The 14,858-nt window shown below is 35.6% G+C and overlaps 1 protein-coding gene across 2 annotated transcripts in view; it reads left to right on the forward strand.

Moving 5' to 3' along the window:
- Window positions 1-14,858, forward strand: part of PTH2R (parathyroid hormone 2 receptor) — an 86,604-nt gene that overhangs the window by 35,580 nt on the left and 36,166 nt on the right. For both annotated transcript variants that reach the window (XM_040476056.1, XM_040476057.1), the window contains exons 5-7: window positions 8,446-8,543; window positions 12,384-12,573; window positions 13,754-13,907. In XM_040476056.1, coding sequence (XP_040331990.1) covers window positions 8,446-8,543; window positions 12,384-12,573; window positions 13,754-13,907 — 442 coding nt within the window. The remainder of the gene's footprint in view (window positions 1-8,445; window positions 8,544-12,383; window positions 12,574-13,753; window positions 13,908-14,858) is intronic.

A 14,858-nucleotide genomic window follows, 5' to 3' on the forward strand; every position in this document is an offset into this window, starting at 1 on the left:
TGGGTGGCTCAGTCGGTTAGGGATCTGATGATTTCGGCTCAGGTTATGATCTCACGGTTTTTAAGTTTGAGCCCTGTGTCTGGCTCCACACTGTCAGTGTGCTTGGGATCCTCTCTGTCTGCTCCTCCCCATCCTATCAAAATAAATAAACTTAAAAAAAAAAGGGAAAGGTAATCATATTTTTGTATTTGCAAACCCCTAAGGGAAAACAGAATAATATTTTTATGCAGTTCTTGGTTGTCAACTACTATATGTAAAAACCTTTTTATTCTGGGACACAAAGATTATAAAAGATAAAAGTAAGTTTGGAATCTTTTTAGATATCTAGTTAAGGAAAGGTGTAGGACCTAAAACATTCTGTATTTTCTTTAGGCTAGAGTTATCTGGCTGAGATACAGGCATATATACTAATAAATATGTGTCGGTGTCTATTATGTTAGAGCACATTATGTTTATATTATATTGTATTATGCTATATTACATTATATTATGTGTAAAAATTGAGATAGGTAGTCAGCAGCAGGATTCATGACTTGTTTTGTTACCTATGAGTGGTTCCATCTCATTTCACTCTATATTCCTGAAGGAGATTTGTATTTTTAAGATGTATTTTTCATTTCATAAGATTAGCCAGTAGATGACTTCATTAGTATATGAAAGATTAGAGTTGTAGAATTACGGAGCAGCAAGGGCATCCTATAGGTCTTCCAGACGACACCTTAATTTTACGCGTGAGTCAACTCAGAAGCAGAGACTTTGGGTGTTAGATTGACCCAGCTCGCTGATGACAGGATCTAAAGTGGAATCCTGTTCTCCAGATTTCTCATCAGTGCTGTTTACAGTATAGCAATCATATGTAAACTTTGGAAACTTCTAGATAATCAATTTTAAGTGATATATATGCTGTAAAAGTCATGCTTAAATTCCTATCACTCAGCCCTCGTAAGTAAAATTCTTGACGTATATGCATATGATGTTAGGAGTGAATATGATAAATGGATGTATAAATTATTTCTGTGGTGGACCTGAGAACAGTCTATAATACATAAGCTGCCAGCATTAGACATTTTTCTTTATGCTTCATTTTTTTTTTTTTTAGTCGGGGGTGGTGAGTAGGGAGAGCAGTAAGGGAAGCGGTGAGTTGAAGATGTCTTTGATTTTGCACTACTAGGATTTCCTTTCTTAACTTTCTTCTTTTCTGACACATAGTGCTATCACCTTAATGAACTCTAGTAAGTTGCTGAAAGAACTTCAGCTTTATATTTCATTGTTGACAAGCTTCTTGCATAAAATTAGTCAATGTGAGGAGATGATGTATTCCACTATGGAGCTAAAACTAACAATGAGTTAATATTAAATGCTTCAAAATAATTTTAATTTCATTGACACAAGTAAACAGTATTTACTGTGATGAATTTATTTGTGCATTAAATGATGATGCAAATCTTCCACAGGTTTTAAATGGCCATTCAGTTAAATCATGGTTTTATTTACACTGAACTCTACTCTTACAACCACTCTTTGTGATTACTATATATTCCTACAATCAAAGTAGCCAAGGATGGTAATACACCCAACTATGTACTAGTTCATGTGAAAATGATCTAAACATTAACTGAGGAGCACTTGGGTGGCTCGCTCAGGTAAGCATCCAACTCTTGATTTTGGCTTAGGGAGTGATCTCCAATGTTTGTGAGTTCGAGCCTCATGTTGTGCTCTGCACTGACAGTGGGGAGCCTGCTTGGGATTCTGTCTCCCTGTCTCTCTGTTCCACCCTGATTGCTATCTCTCTCAAAATAAAAAATAAGCTTAAAAATTAACTAAAAATCTTGATGAATTTTGTTAGCATAAATAATTTTATCTCCTTAATTAAAAATATAAAGAGTGTTTTCTATTGTTTACAACCTTTAAGCAATAATTTGAGAAAACTTAAGAAAACTAAATATCCCCTACTAAGAAAACTGGATATCTCCTGAAGTTTTGATATACTCTAGGGCAAAGTGATATTACTTATTTATGAGGTATTAATTCTTAATGGTTGTAAGGAGAGCTTTTTATAAGGAATAAGAAGTAAAAACCAAAAGAGTGTGCATTAAGAATAAACATTTTTATTGAGGAAAATAAGATGAAGATATTTTACACATCTATTGTTTTGTTCCTTAAATAATTTCCTTATTGTTGGCTTGACAAAATGAGACAGTTACTATTAGTAAAAAGATGGGAAGGAACTCTTATGATAAGCCATAAGGTTATTAAATTTTTGAGAGTATTATACTTAAAATAGTAGTATACTCTAAAAATTACCATATAATACATCTCATTTCTAAAGGCTAAATGAACTTCTGGGAAGCAATTTAGCAATATATATGAAAAACACTTCAAAGTGGTCATAACCTTTCATCTTATAATGTTATGTCTAAGGTTCGAGTATAAAGATTTGGACTGGGGGGAATTGAATGGACAAAATGTTCATTGAACCACTAATTATTATAGTGAATATTCTGAAGAATATAAGTTTTCAGTGAAGCACCTTCCAGAGAAGGTTAAATAAGCTTATATAAATGTTTTTTATAAAGACTTTGTGGCCTTAGGAAGTTCCTTTGTTATACAGTTCACAGAAAAAAAAAACAGGTAATAAAGTTGTATGTATATTAAGAATGTAGATGTTCAAAACAATAGAAAATGCTTCATAGAGATAGCATGAAAATAAATACACAAAATACAATGCTTCTTTTTGGTTGGTAGGAATTCAGGAGATTTTTCCTCCCCTCTCTTTTATATTTTACACATTATCCAAATATTTTCTATAGAAGGTTTTAATATTTTATTAATTGATAATAAAATGTAGTAAACATTTTTAAAAAGGAACAAGAGGCAAAATCTTTTGTTTCCAGTTAGGATGTAGGAAGCTGTAGGATGTAGGAATATATTGAATAAGATGCAAAATTGTTAATTTGTAATAACTCATGATGAGCTACGGATGCCAAGAACTCTAAATGATCCTAATTCTGCAAGTGGGAAAGCCCTTCCTATAAGAGACCTGTGACTGCTGTTTATCGCTGGGTTTGTAGCAGCAGAAGAACAACCACACCATCGAAGGGGACAGAAAGAAAAGAGCCAGGCTTTTAAACCAACTTTTAACAGACAAGGGTTGGCACGAGGGCTTAGATTTCCAAGAAGTGAGCCACATTCACAGTGAGCTTTCACCCAGCAACCAGTTGTTTCCCATGGGGCCTCACTGAGTGTGTGGAGGCTGTGTGCCAAAGGCTGGGGGTAGCACAAGTGGGCTAAAGGAAATCCCCCAAGAGTGTATAGGGCTCTCAGAATGAGAGGCAGCAGTTAGCCAAAGGCATAGGACAGAACAGAGGCCCCGTGGGGCCTTCACTAGATGCATAATTGTACAGCCCATATGCCAGGGAAGGGCAGGAGAGCAAAGCAAGATCGCTAGCAACTCAAAATGCTGACGGATGGTTCAAATAGCTGCACAAGTTCTGTGGCTTGGAAAATGTCAAGTGTGCTAAAATCCATATAATGGCCACTAGAGGCTGCTGGTGCTAAGATCTCCAGGTCTGCTGAAGGAATCTTGATTCTGCTCTCGAAACCTAAAACCAGGATAAAAGGAATCACAAAAAACATAAAACAAAAAACTACAACAGAGCTCAACTCAGCTTAGCAACAGAGTAACTCAGCCTCCCTAAAGAGCCCTGACAGAGGAAAAGGCCTGCCCTTTTCAGGCTGTTACCATCATATACTTTAGTACCTGTTATTCAGTTACTTACGGGGCCTGGAATGTAACACAAATTATAAGGCAGGAACCCAAAATCTCTAGTAAAAATAACAGCAGAAAAAAACCCCAGATGATCCAGATGTTGGAATTTGCAGATGAGTACTTAATAATAACTATTAGAAATATGTTAGATGATTTAGTGAAAAAGGTACATAACAGATGGAAAAATCAGATAAATAAAAACTTTAAAAAATAACAAATTCTAGGAGCGCCTGGGTGGCGCAGTCGGTTAAGCGTCCGACTTCAGCCAGGTCACGATCTCGCGGTCCGTGAGTTCGAGCCCCGCGTCGGGCTCTGGGCTGATGGCTCAGAGGCTGGAGCCTGTTTCCGATTCTGTGTCTCCCTCTCTCTCTGCCCCTCCCCCGTTCATGCTCTGTCTCTCTCTGTCCCAAAAATAAATAAAAAACGTTGAAAAAAAATTAAAAAAAAAACAAATTCTAAAATTGAAATATTCAGTTCAAAAATGAATTCATTTGATATTCAACAACATACTGGATACAGCATGGTAAAGGATCAATGCACTTAGGGGCGCCTGGGTGGTTCAATAGGTTAAGCGTCAGGCTCTTGATTTTGGCTCAGATCATGATCTCAGGGGATCATTACTTTGAGCTTCAAGTCGAGCTCTGTGCTGACAGTATGGAGCCTGCTTGGGATTCTCTCTCTCTCCCTCTTTCTACTCCTCCTCCACTTGCTCTCTCTCTCTCTCAAAATAAATAAGTAAACTTAAAAAAAAAAAAGAAAATCTTAAAAGCAGAAAAAGAAAAATGGCACATTATATCCAAGGGAATAGCAATAAAAAAGATGCCTGCCTTTTAGTCAGAAACAATGGAGGCCAGAATACAATGGGATAACATCTTTAAAGTGATCATATGCATTAAGATAAAAGTAAGAAAATGATACATTGCAGACAAAAAATATGAGAGAATCTTTCTCATACCTTCAGTATAGGAAATAATCAAGAAAGTTCTCTAGTGTAAAAAGAACTTTACCAGACGGGAGCATAGATAGGTAGGAAGGAATGAGAGGTACCGGAATGGGTATAAATGTGGATAAAAATGACAGACTAGGGGTACCTGGGTAGCTCAGTTGGTTAGGCGTCTGACTTTGGCTCAGGTCATGATCTCACAGCTCATGAGTTTGAGCCTCATGTCGGGCTCTGTGCTGACAGCTCAGAGCCTGGAGCCTGCTTCAGATTCTGTGTCTCCCTCTCTCTGCCCCTCCCCAACTTGCTCTCTCTCTCTCTCTCTCTCCCTCAAAAATAAATAAACATTAAAAAATTTTTTTTAAATGACAGACTAAATCAATAAACAAAACTATTCTTATTTATTGCTGTTTCATATCTAATCTTTATATCTGTATCTATAATTTAATTCATTTAAAAGTCTATTGACTGCTTAAGGCAAACATAATAGTCTCTTATTAGGGTTTATAAATTATGTAGACAAAATCTAAAAGGGACATAGTCTGGGAAGCAAAATTGAGTATACAATTGGAAACTTCAGTTTGTGAGATAGTTCAATATTATGTAATGTAGGCTCTGATGAGTTCCAGATGCATAATTGCTAAAAAATAACACAAGTGCAGTTTTAAGAAATAATTGGACCCCCACTCCCCAAATGGAAGGTAAAGAAGTAGGTGTAGAGGAACGAAGAAAAGGTAAGACATCCAGAATGCAAATACCAATGTGTTATATTTAAACCCAACCTTAGCAATGATTGTATTCAATGTAAATGAAGTAAACAGTCACTTAAAAGGCAGAATGGGTAATAAAAGTATGGCTTAATTATATACAGTCTTAAAGAAATGTACTCTAAATAGAAAGATACAGATGAATGTGAAGATAATAGATTTGTTGATATCAAAAGGGGGGATAAGTTATATGCAGAGCATACCTTAAGCATAAGAGAGTTGGTGTGACTAACTAGACTTTTTTTTTTAACCAAACAAAATTTTATTTGTTTTTAAAGGTTCTTTTCTCCTCACTCTGCATTTGACCTTGTAGCCTCCCAAATGGTTGACACATATCTATGGGTAAAGACCCAGCACAAATTCATGCTGAATGTGTTTATAGTCAGGGTTTTTTTCAGGCACATTATTTTATTTTATTTTATTTTATTTTTTAAATTTATATCCAAATTAGTTAGCATATAGTGCAACAAGGATTTCAGGAGTAGGTCCCTTAATGCCCTTTACCCATTTAGCCCATCCTCCCTCCCCAAATCCCTCCAGTAACCCTCTGTTTATTCTCCATATTTAAGAGTGTGACTAAGTAGACTTTAAGACAGTATTATCTGTGTGGAAGGACATATAAGAATGATAAAAGAATCCATTTGCCAGGAGGAAATAACAATCCTAAATATGCATGCATCTAGGGGCTTCATAAAACAAAAATTGTCAAAGCTAAAGGGAGACATCATCAAATCCCATCATATTGGAATTTATAAAAATGCCATTCTGTCAGTAATTGGTAAAACAACTAGGTAAAAACTTCCATAGAATATCTTTCAAATAATTTGATTAAAATGACATTTATAGAATACAATAGCCAAACACTACAAAATTCACATTCACATTCACATTGATTAAATTCACATTTAATCAAATAATTTGATAAAAATGACATTTATAGAATACAATAGCCAAACACTACAAAATTCACATTCTTTTAAATTACACACCAAAGTTTCAAGTGTCAATAAATCTCAAGATTAAAATCATACAGAGTCTATTTTCTCAACACAAAAGAACTAATTGAATTCAACTAAAATAAAATATGTAGACAGTTGACAATATGTGTTGGAAATATGTGACCCATGGCAAAAGTTTAAACTGAATAATTATCAAAGCTGAATATATCAAAAATTGGGGGAAACAGTAAAAACAGAGCTTTTTTATAGCATTCAATGCTTAATTAGAAAAGAAGAAAGGTAACCATTCAATAATCAAAAGTTCCACATTAAACTGTACACAGTAATACCTACAACAAAAGGAGACATCAAAATGGAATTCTACAAAATTTTCAAGTAACCCCACAGCATGGCAGGAAAAATAAAACAGAGAAATGAAAAATAGAACAACAGAAAACAAAAAAAATAAAATAATGGACTTAGCCTTAACATATCAATATTATATTTGAAAAATGGTTTAAATATACCAATTAACAGAGATTGAAGAAATCTATTAAAAAACACGATCCAAATGTATGCTGTTTACAAAGTTTGGAACATTTCAAATATAATGCTGTACATAGGTTACATATGTACCATACAATACTATTTGGCATAAGAAAGAACAAACTTGATACATGCAACAGCTTGAATGGATCTTGAGGTCATTACTCTGAGTGAAAAAACCAATCTCAAAAGGTCTCACACTGTATGATTCTATTTCTATAACATTCATGGAATTACAAAATTTTTTAAACTTAAAAATTTTTAAATATTTATTTTTGAGAGAGACAGACAGAGCACGAGTTGGGGAGGGGCAGAGAGAGAGGGAGACACAGAATCTGAAGCAGGCTCTAGGCTCTAAGCTGTCAGCACAGAGCCTGAACGGGGGCTTGAACTCACAGACCGTGAGATCATGACCCGAGCCGAAGTCGGAGGCTTAACCGACTGAGCCACCCAGACGCCCCTGAAATGACAAAATTATAAAGGTAGAAAACAGATTAATGGTTGCTAGGTGTCAGGGATGCTGGGGAAGAGGGGGGTAAATGTGACTCTAAGGGACCCCACTCTGTGGTGGTAGAATAGTTCTGTATCTTGATTGCATTGCTGGTTACAAAAATTTACATATGTGGTAAAATGATGTAGAATTATAAACACACACATTGCACCATGTCAAATTTCTGCCTTTGACATTTTAGTATAATTACGTTAAGATGTAACCGCTAGGGGATACTGAGTGAAGGATACATTGGACGTTTTTTAAAATCTTTTCCAGTTTTTGTGAATTTATAATCATTTAAAAAAATTAAAAAGGAATGGATCATTGATTCATGTAACAATATTGGTGAATATAAAAAACAGTATGTTGACAAAAACAGTATATACTATTTAATTCTTAGTCTAAGAACGGTCAAAAAATACATGAAGTACATGAACAGATGATGCCAATTTGTGATGACAGAAATTGGAACAGTAGTTACAAGGGGATGAATGGTGGGTGGGTTTCTGGACTCTCAAGGGGCACAGCACAGCTGGTTTGTCAAACCCATCAAACAGTTCATTTGAGATCTGTATTTTATGTAAATGACAGCTCAATAAAAACTTAAAGAAAGCTAGAAATAGTGTTCCAAAAATGACATCATTTTTACCAGTTTCCTCTTAGAATAGCCAGGTAATATGTGTTTCGTTTACTTCAAATATCACATTAGATATACAGCTCCACTAATTAAAGTGGACAGCACAAAAATTCATGAAGTAAATATTGCAACATTTAATTTTCCCTCAATTAAGCAAGAAATGTCAAAGATTATTATATCTTTAACTCTGACTTGAATTTAGGAAGTAAAAGAAAGATCAGATGGATAATCAATGTTCTGTAAATGGGATAACACATTGCCTGTCTGTAAACAGGGGAAGACATGATTCTTAAGTTTATGCATATCTACTTATTTGTTGAAACCTGTTTTTCTAATTAAATCTCTTCCCCTTCAGCAAGAATTCTTCGAACGCCTCTATGTCATGTACACAATTGGATATTCTGTCTCCTTCGGTTCCTTGGCTGTGGCTATTCTCATCATTGGTTACTTCAGGTGAGTGATCCCTTACCCCTTTTTCTGTGAAGGGACAGGTTCTGTTTCCTATGTATAGAAGATGTAAAGGTGTCAAAATTTCTGCCCCCAAATATTTTTCTCAGTGCAAGTTTTTGAATTCAGCCTAGTGTTATGATATCATTTGGCTTTGAAGATTTATTTTTATGAGGAAATTCAGGGTTTTTGTTTTTGTTATTGTTTAAAAACTAAAAAAATCTTTAAAAGCATCAAAGCAGTATGAAACCAGTAAGCCAACAGATCTGCAGGACAGTGTATTGTTTGCAAAGTGATGCATGCAAAGTGGAGCAGAATGAGTTACAAAAATTTTCATTCCTGGTGCAAAGACTTCATTTTTCCCAAATGAGTTTCGTGCCATTGGACAGAAATTCATTTAAAATGATTTTCCAAATTATCTGATGAGATAATCATATTTATTGCTTCTGTTGTGGTTTATTTTTTATCCACTGGGACTTTTGCCCGATTCAATTCAACTTAATCTAAAAAAATACAAAATTTTGAGCACCAGTATGGAGATTAAACAGTGCACAGCATGTATGGGAAAGGTATACTCATGATGTTTGCAGCTAGTTTGTGACTCAAGTAGCTGAGAAAACAACTAGTATACAGTGTGAGAAGTGCTATGATTCAGGTGGTGGATGGTAATTTGGGAGGGCAGAGTAAGAAGAGGAGGAAAGACCTCCCAAATGAAGTGAAATCTCAAAAGACACAGGAGTATAAATAAGATTTAACCAAAAAGGACCATTGGGGAACAGAGTTTATATCAAGAAAAGATTATATCAAGAAAAGCATGGAATATTTGAGAATTCAGAGTTGTGGTGTAGGTAAGTGATGGGCAGTGAGTGAGACAGGAGAGGTAAGCATGGTTGAGGATGTTTTGAGACCTGAAGGTTATATGAAGAAATTTGAATTTTATCCAAAGACCAATGAGGAGCCATTGAAGAATTTTAAGCCGAAGAGTGACATGAAAGGTCACGTGTAAGGTGGAGGGTGAGTTGGTGGGGAGCAAGATAGGAAGCTCATTTGGAAGAGGCTGTCAGAATAACTCCGGACAAGAAGATTGTGGCCTGGCCAACAGCAGTGGCTTTGAGGATTGGCTAGAAATGGAAGGTTTTGAGGTACATTCATTAAGACAATACAATTTTAAGAATTTAGTGCTAAGTTGTGTGTGGGAAAAGAGATGAAGGTAGATGACATATTTAAAAAACAAAATGTTTTATGCTTTGTTTCTGACCATCTTACAATCCCCTCTTCCTTGAAACTTCTCATATGTATTTCCTGTTTTGTCTTTCTCTTTTGATTTATCATTATCTAATGTACTATCTGATGTTTTACTTATCTTTTTATTTATCTCTTCCTCTAGAATGTAAAGCTACATAAGAGCATTAATTTTTTTCTGTTTGCTCATTGTAGCATTCTTAGTAGCTGCAATGTACTTGATATGTAGTGGTGCTTAGTAAATATTTGTTGAATTAATAAATAAATGACTAGTTTAATATTCCAACTACTTCTTCTAAAATGATTACTCCTATTATGGTAGTATAGTTTACATTTTCAAAACTTTTTCTTTATTGATTCACTAGTCCATCTACTCAACAAGCATTTTTCTCTACCATATGATAGACTCTTTTTAGTACTGATGGAGGACAAGTTAAGATATGTTGCAGACTGGAAAAGGAGTATATACACCATTGAGAGAGACTGACTCATTAAATGATTATCAAATCAAATAATATTAATACTATAATACAGGTTTTTATAAAGGGTATTGGGAACACCAAGGAGCTAGTCCAAAACTGACTAGATGACAGAGAGAGACTTCCCAGAACAACTGACATGTGAACTGATATTGCAATGATGAGAAGGAATTCAGTACATTCCAGAAGATGGGAACGGAATGTGCAAAACTCAGAGACAGGAAGGAGCAGAGTAGATGCTGGGAACACAGAAGAGTCCAATGTGAAGGCAGCATTTGATTCATAGGGAGAAGTGGCCAGGTAGTAATGGCCAGGAAGAAACTAGATTTAGTGGCACTGGGTTTTGCAGGCCCTTGTCAAAGGCTTTGAGTTTTGTCTTGTAAGGGTAGAGAATAGGGAGCTAATGAAAATTTTAAAGTAGAAAGGGAACACAATAAGATCTGTAAAATTATGAAGGGGTTCTCAAAACAGCCTTGTGAAATTGGCTTGGCAGTATTATCCCATTTTAGAGACCAAGTAACTGAAGCTCAGTGTCCAAGGTCACAAGGTCACAGGTGGTCCAGTTGGAAACAGAACCTTCATCTTCCAACTCCTATCCAGAGTCCATTCCATTATACTAAGTGTAGCTCTGGTTGTTTAGAATAATAGGTGAATATTTATGAGGAAAAAAGCTACATAGAATTTCGGGAGGATACAAATCACTAAGTAGTAATTCTTCAATTTACATGGTAATTTATTACTCTATTTAACAAATTCTTTCTAGATAGTACTTTTAAATTTTTTTTTTCAACGTTTATTTATTTTTGGGACAGAGAGAGACAGAGCATGAACGGGGGAGGGGCAGAGAGAGAAGGAGACACAGAATCGGAAACAGGCTCCAGGCTCTGAGCCATCAGCCCAGAGCCCGACGCGGGGCTCGAACTCACGGAGCGCGAGATGGTGACCTGGCTGAAGTCGGACGCTTAACCGACTGCGCCACCCAGGCGCCCCTAGATAGTACTTTTTATACAGCTGCTGTATTGTATAGAATGGTATACAAAAATTTGAGAAACTCTGTCTCACAAAACAAAGTACTTTTTTATAGGATAGTAAATCATGTTGAGTCTTCTAAAAGTCAATACCTATTTATACACTCTGATGGCACTATTCTCAGTCAGTGGTTTCCACAGACACCTGAAAACCTATCTGGTCAAATCCCACTTGCTTGTGAACAAACTCTCCCAAAAGAATCAGTGAGGAGGACTATCTGGGCAGAAAGGACATGCATACATGTCCCTAACATCCTAACAAAACACTTCCAAAATGTCCAAATTTAGCTCATTCTTATTTGGCCTACCCCCTCCTATGTTATGAAATATAAAAATATGTTATTGGATTAAAAATGTCTTGCTACCTTACCTTTGTGTACTTTGTCTTTTCTGTAAGAGAAGTAGGATTGTGTCCATTGTACAGGGAGATTGTACTGTCTCACAGTCAAGCAATGGTAGAGCTGAGCCAGATTATACATCCTTTCCTAAGTGTCGTTTTTTTTTCTCCATCAAACTTAAAAAAAAAAGGTCTCTTTTGGAGTTAGCTTTTTGCAAAGGAAATTAGTAGTACGGTACCTACTTCTAAGTAAGTTATGACTTGTGTCTAAGATTCTTTTATGAACTCAAAGCTTTTTCTATTAAAGTAAGCTTGTTTACTCTTTAACATTACTTGGAAATAAAGTTGTGTAATGCTAGCAAAATATTTTACTTTTTCTTACAGAGAATGTATTGAAAATGTGAAACTTCCACTGTTAATATTTATCCCTTTTCAAAATGGTTCTTCATTAACCATTTATTACTTTAATATATAGTTTAGTATAATGCTACAGTATAATATAGTATAATAATTAACTGCTAGATCAGAAGAAACATGGTAGCAGATCAGGATAAATTTGAAATCATTATCTCAAAAAGTTACATTTTAGTTTTTGATCCCAGTTGTTTCTATTGGAAATATATAGTAATGGGTTTCTGTCTTTGTTCACGCGTACTATATTTTATCCTTTTGTGGAGGAGTGTGGGCTCATTTATGTATTTTCTTTCCCCATTTCTAATTTCATCCAAATCGAAGTACTGAATATTTTTTTTTTCCATAGACGATTACATTGCACTAGGAACTATATCCACATGCACCTGTTTGTGTCTTTCATGCTGAGAGCCGTAAGCATCTTCGTCAAGGACAAAGTGGTCCATACTCACATAGGAGTAAAGGAGCTGCAGTCTCTGGTAATGCAGGGTGACCTGCAGAGTTTCATGGGAGTGCCTTCTGTGGACAAGTCACAGTATGTAAGTGTTTTCACCATCTTCTCTCATTACTGATTTATGTAACGTTATAGATATGTTACATTTTATACTCCACTAAATATTAACTTGTTTGGGCTTATCTCATCTCTGAGTTAACAAAAATAGATGACCAATTTGTATAATGTTTACTACCTCAGTTCTGTCCTCAAGCTTCACACCTAGTTACTCATCATCTTAGACTATTAAAAGTGTTTGGGCTCTTTCCTCCAGAACATTCTGGCATGGAAACATCAAAAATCACATGACTGGAGTGCATTTGGTGTATGGCTTCTAGCGATACTTTTTACCAAGTAAAAAGCCCACTTGCAAAACCAGAAGTGTGGGATTTAAAAGCCCACAACATTTAGTTTCTTTATTGTAGACTCAAAGACTTGTTCAAATATAAGACGACAGAGTACTTGATTCTGTTCTCAAATGTCCCGGGGTTATTTAGTGACCAGAATCACACAGTATATTACACAATAATTCAGTTAATTAGATCACTGATGCAATATATCTGGAAATCAAGGATACTAGTTTATATGCCTTGATGGTATGAATTGATACCTTTTCTGTGTCTTTGGCCTTTGCCCTGTAACTTTGTACGCCCTCCTGATTCTGATTCTGGGCTGGCTTTGTGACTTGTTTTATCCAATAGGATGAAGTAGACGTGGTAGTGTGACAGTCGAGGGTAGAGCTCTGTGAGTGAGCCCAGCCAAGATTAGCTGAACCTGGCCCAGATCAGCAGAATCACGTAGTCAGTCCACAGAAACATAAGATGTATTAAATGTTTATTGTTTTAGCCATTGACTTCTGGGGCATAAAAAAGACAAGAATAAAATAAACTTATGGTAGAATAATGGCTAATATTTCTTCTTTATGCTCTTCTGTACTTTCCTAATTTTTTCTGATGATTAAGTCTTATTTTGATAAACAGGAGAAATTAAGGAAAAGTGATTTTCTGGTAACTTCTAATCTTATTTTTAAAAAATAGAATCAAGCCCATAGTCTTAGAGATGCGGTCTTAAAATAACTTTGTTCTCTCTTCCAGCAGTCTTGGCTTTCCTAGACACAGGAAATAGATTATAAAAAAGAAATGGAGAACTGCTTTTTGGTGGTCTGATATTGCATCTAGCACAGTTTAGGGTTCTAATATGATGCAATTCTGGTTTATTTGTAACAGATTGGGTGCAAGATTGCTGTTGTGATGTTTATTTACTTCTTGGCTACAAATTACTATTGGATCTTGGTGGAAGGTCTCTACCTGCATAGTCTAATCTTTGTGGCATTCTTTTCGGACACCAAATACCTGTGGGGCTTCACCTTGATAGGCTGGGGTAAGGTATTTATGTCTCCTTTCCATTTAAACTGGATTGTGGATTTGAGGACTTTCTGTTAAGCCTATCCTTAGCATACTTTCAGCCATTTTCCTGAAATCTCTCCCCATTTTATCTTTATACCTCCTTTTTTCTCTTCCGTTGTTCATTGGGGAAAGTTATTAAGATCAACTCTGTAAGCCCCTCAGTGGTAAGAAACTTTTCGTGTTTAACTTATGGTTGGTGTTCTTAGGCCAGATTCTTGAGAGAATTCTTTGGCAGGAATATAAAAGACCACATTGTTAGCCATAGACATTTAGAACTGCTATGCTCATGTCTTATGTCAATGTCCTGATTTAGCAATAATTTCATTCTAAATATTTTGATTTTTAAATTTCGAAGCTGTACTGATACATCATTGGTAAGTTGGTGAGAATTCCAGGAAGGAATTTATGAGATTGCATCTCCATTGCATTTAATGATACAAATTACAAGCTAATTATGTGGACTTATCATATCTTTTGGAAAAAAATATTCAAATTACTTTATGCATATGTAATTAAAAAAAAAGGATAATCAGCTCACATTCCAAAAATGCCTTATCAGTACTAGACTGGACTAGGCACTAACTCAACATGACATGGGGAAAAGGATGTTGCTTTTTTGTCCAAATTTAAGAGAACTTAAAACTCTTATGTGGCTGCAATTAAGAAACATCATGATCAACAATTGCAGATCTCAATTGTTATTTTATTTTATTTTTTTAAAGCTTATTTATTTTGAGAGAGAGAACTCACACACACACACACACACACACACACACACACACACACACGAGAGTTGGGGAGGGGCATAGATAGAGGGAGAGAGAATCCCAAGCAGGCTCCTCACTGTTAGTGCAGAGCCCTATGTGGGGCTTGAACTCACAAACCGTGAGATCATGACCAGAGCCGAAATCAAGAGTTGGACGCG

The sequence above is a fragment of the Herpailurus yagouaroundi genome, unplaced genomic scaffold (genome assembly GCF_014898765.1).
Source record: "Herpailurus yagouaroundi ecotype Mexico unplaced genomic scaffold, PumYag 140, whole genome shotgun sequence".
In the NCBI taxonomy this organism is placed as follows: domain Eukaryota; kingdom Metazoa; phylum Chordata; class Mammalia; order Carnivora; family Felidae; genus Herpailurus; species Herpailurus yagouaroundi.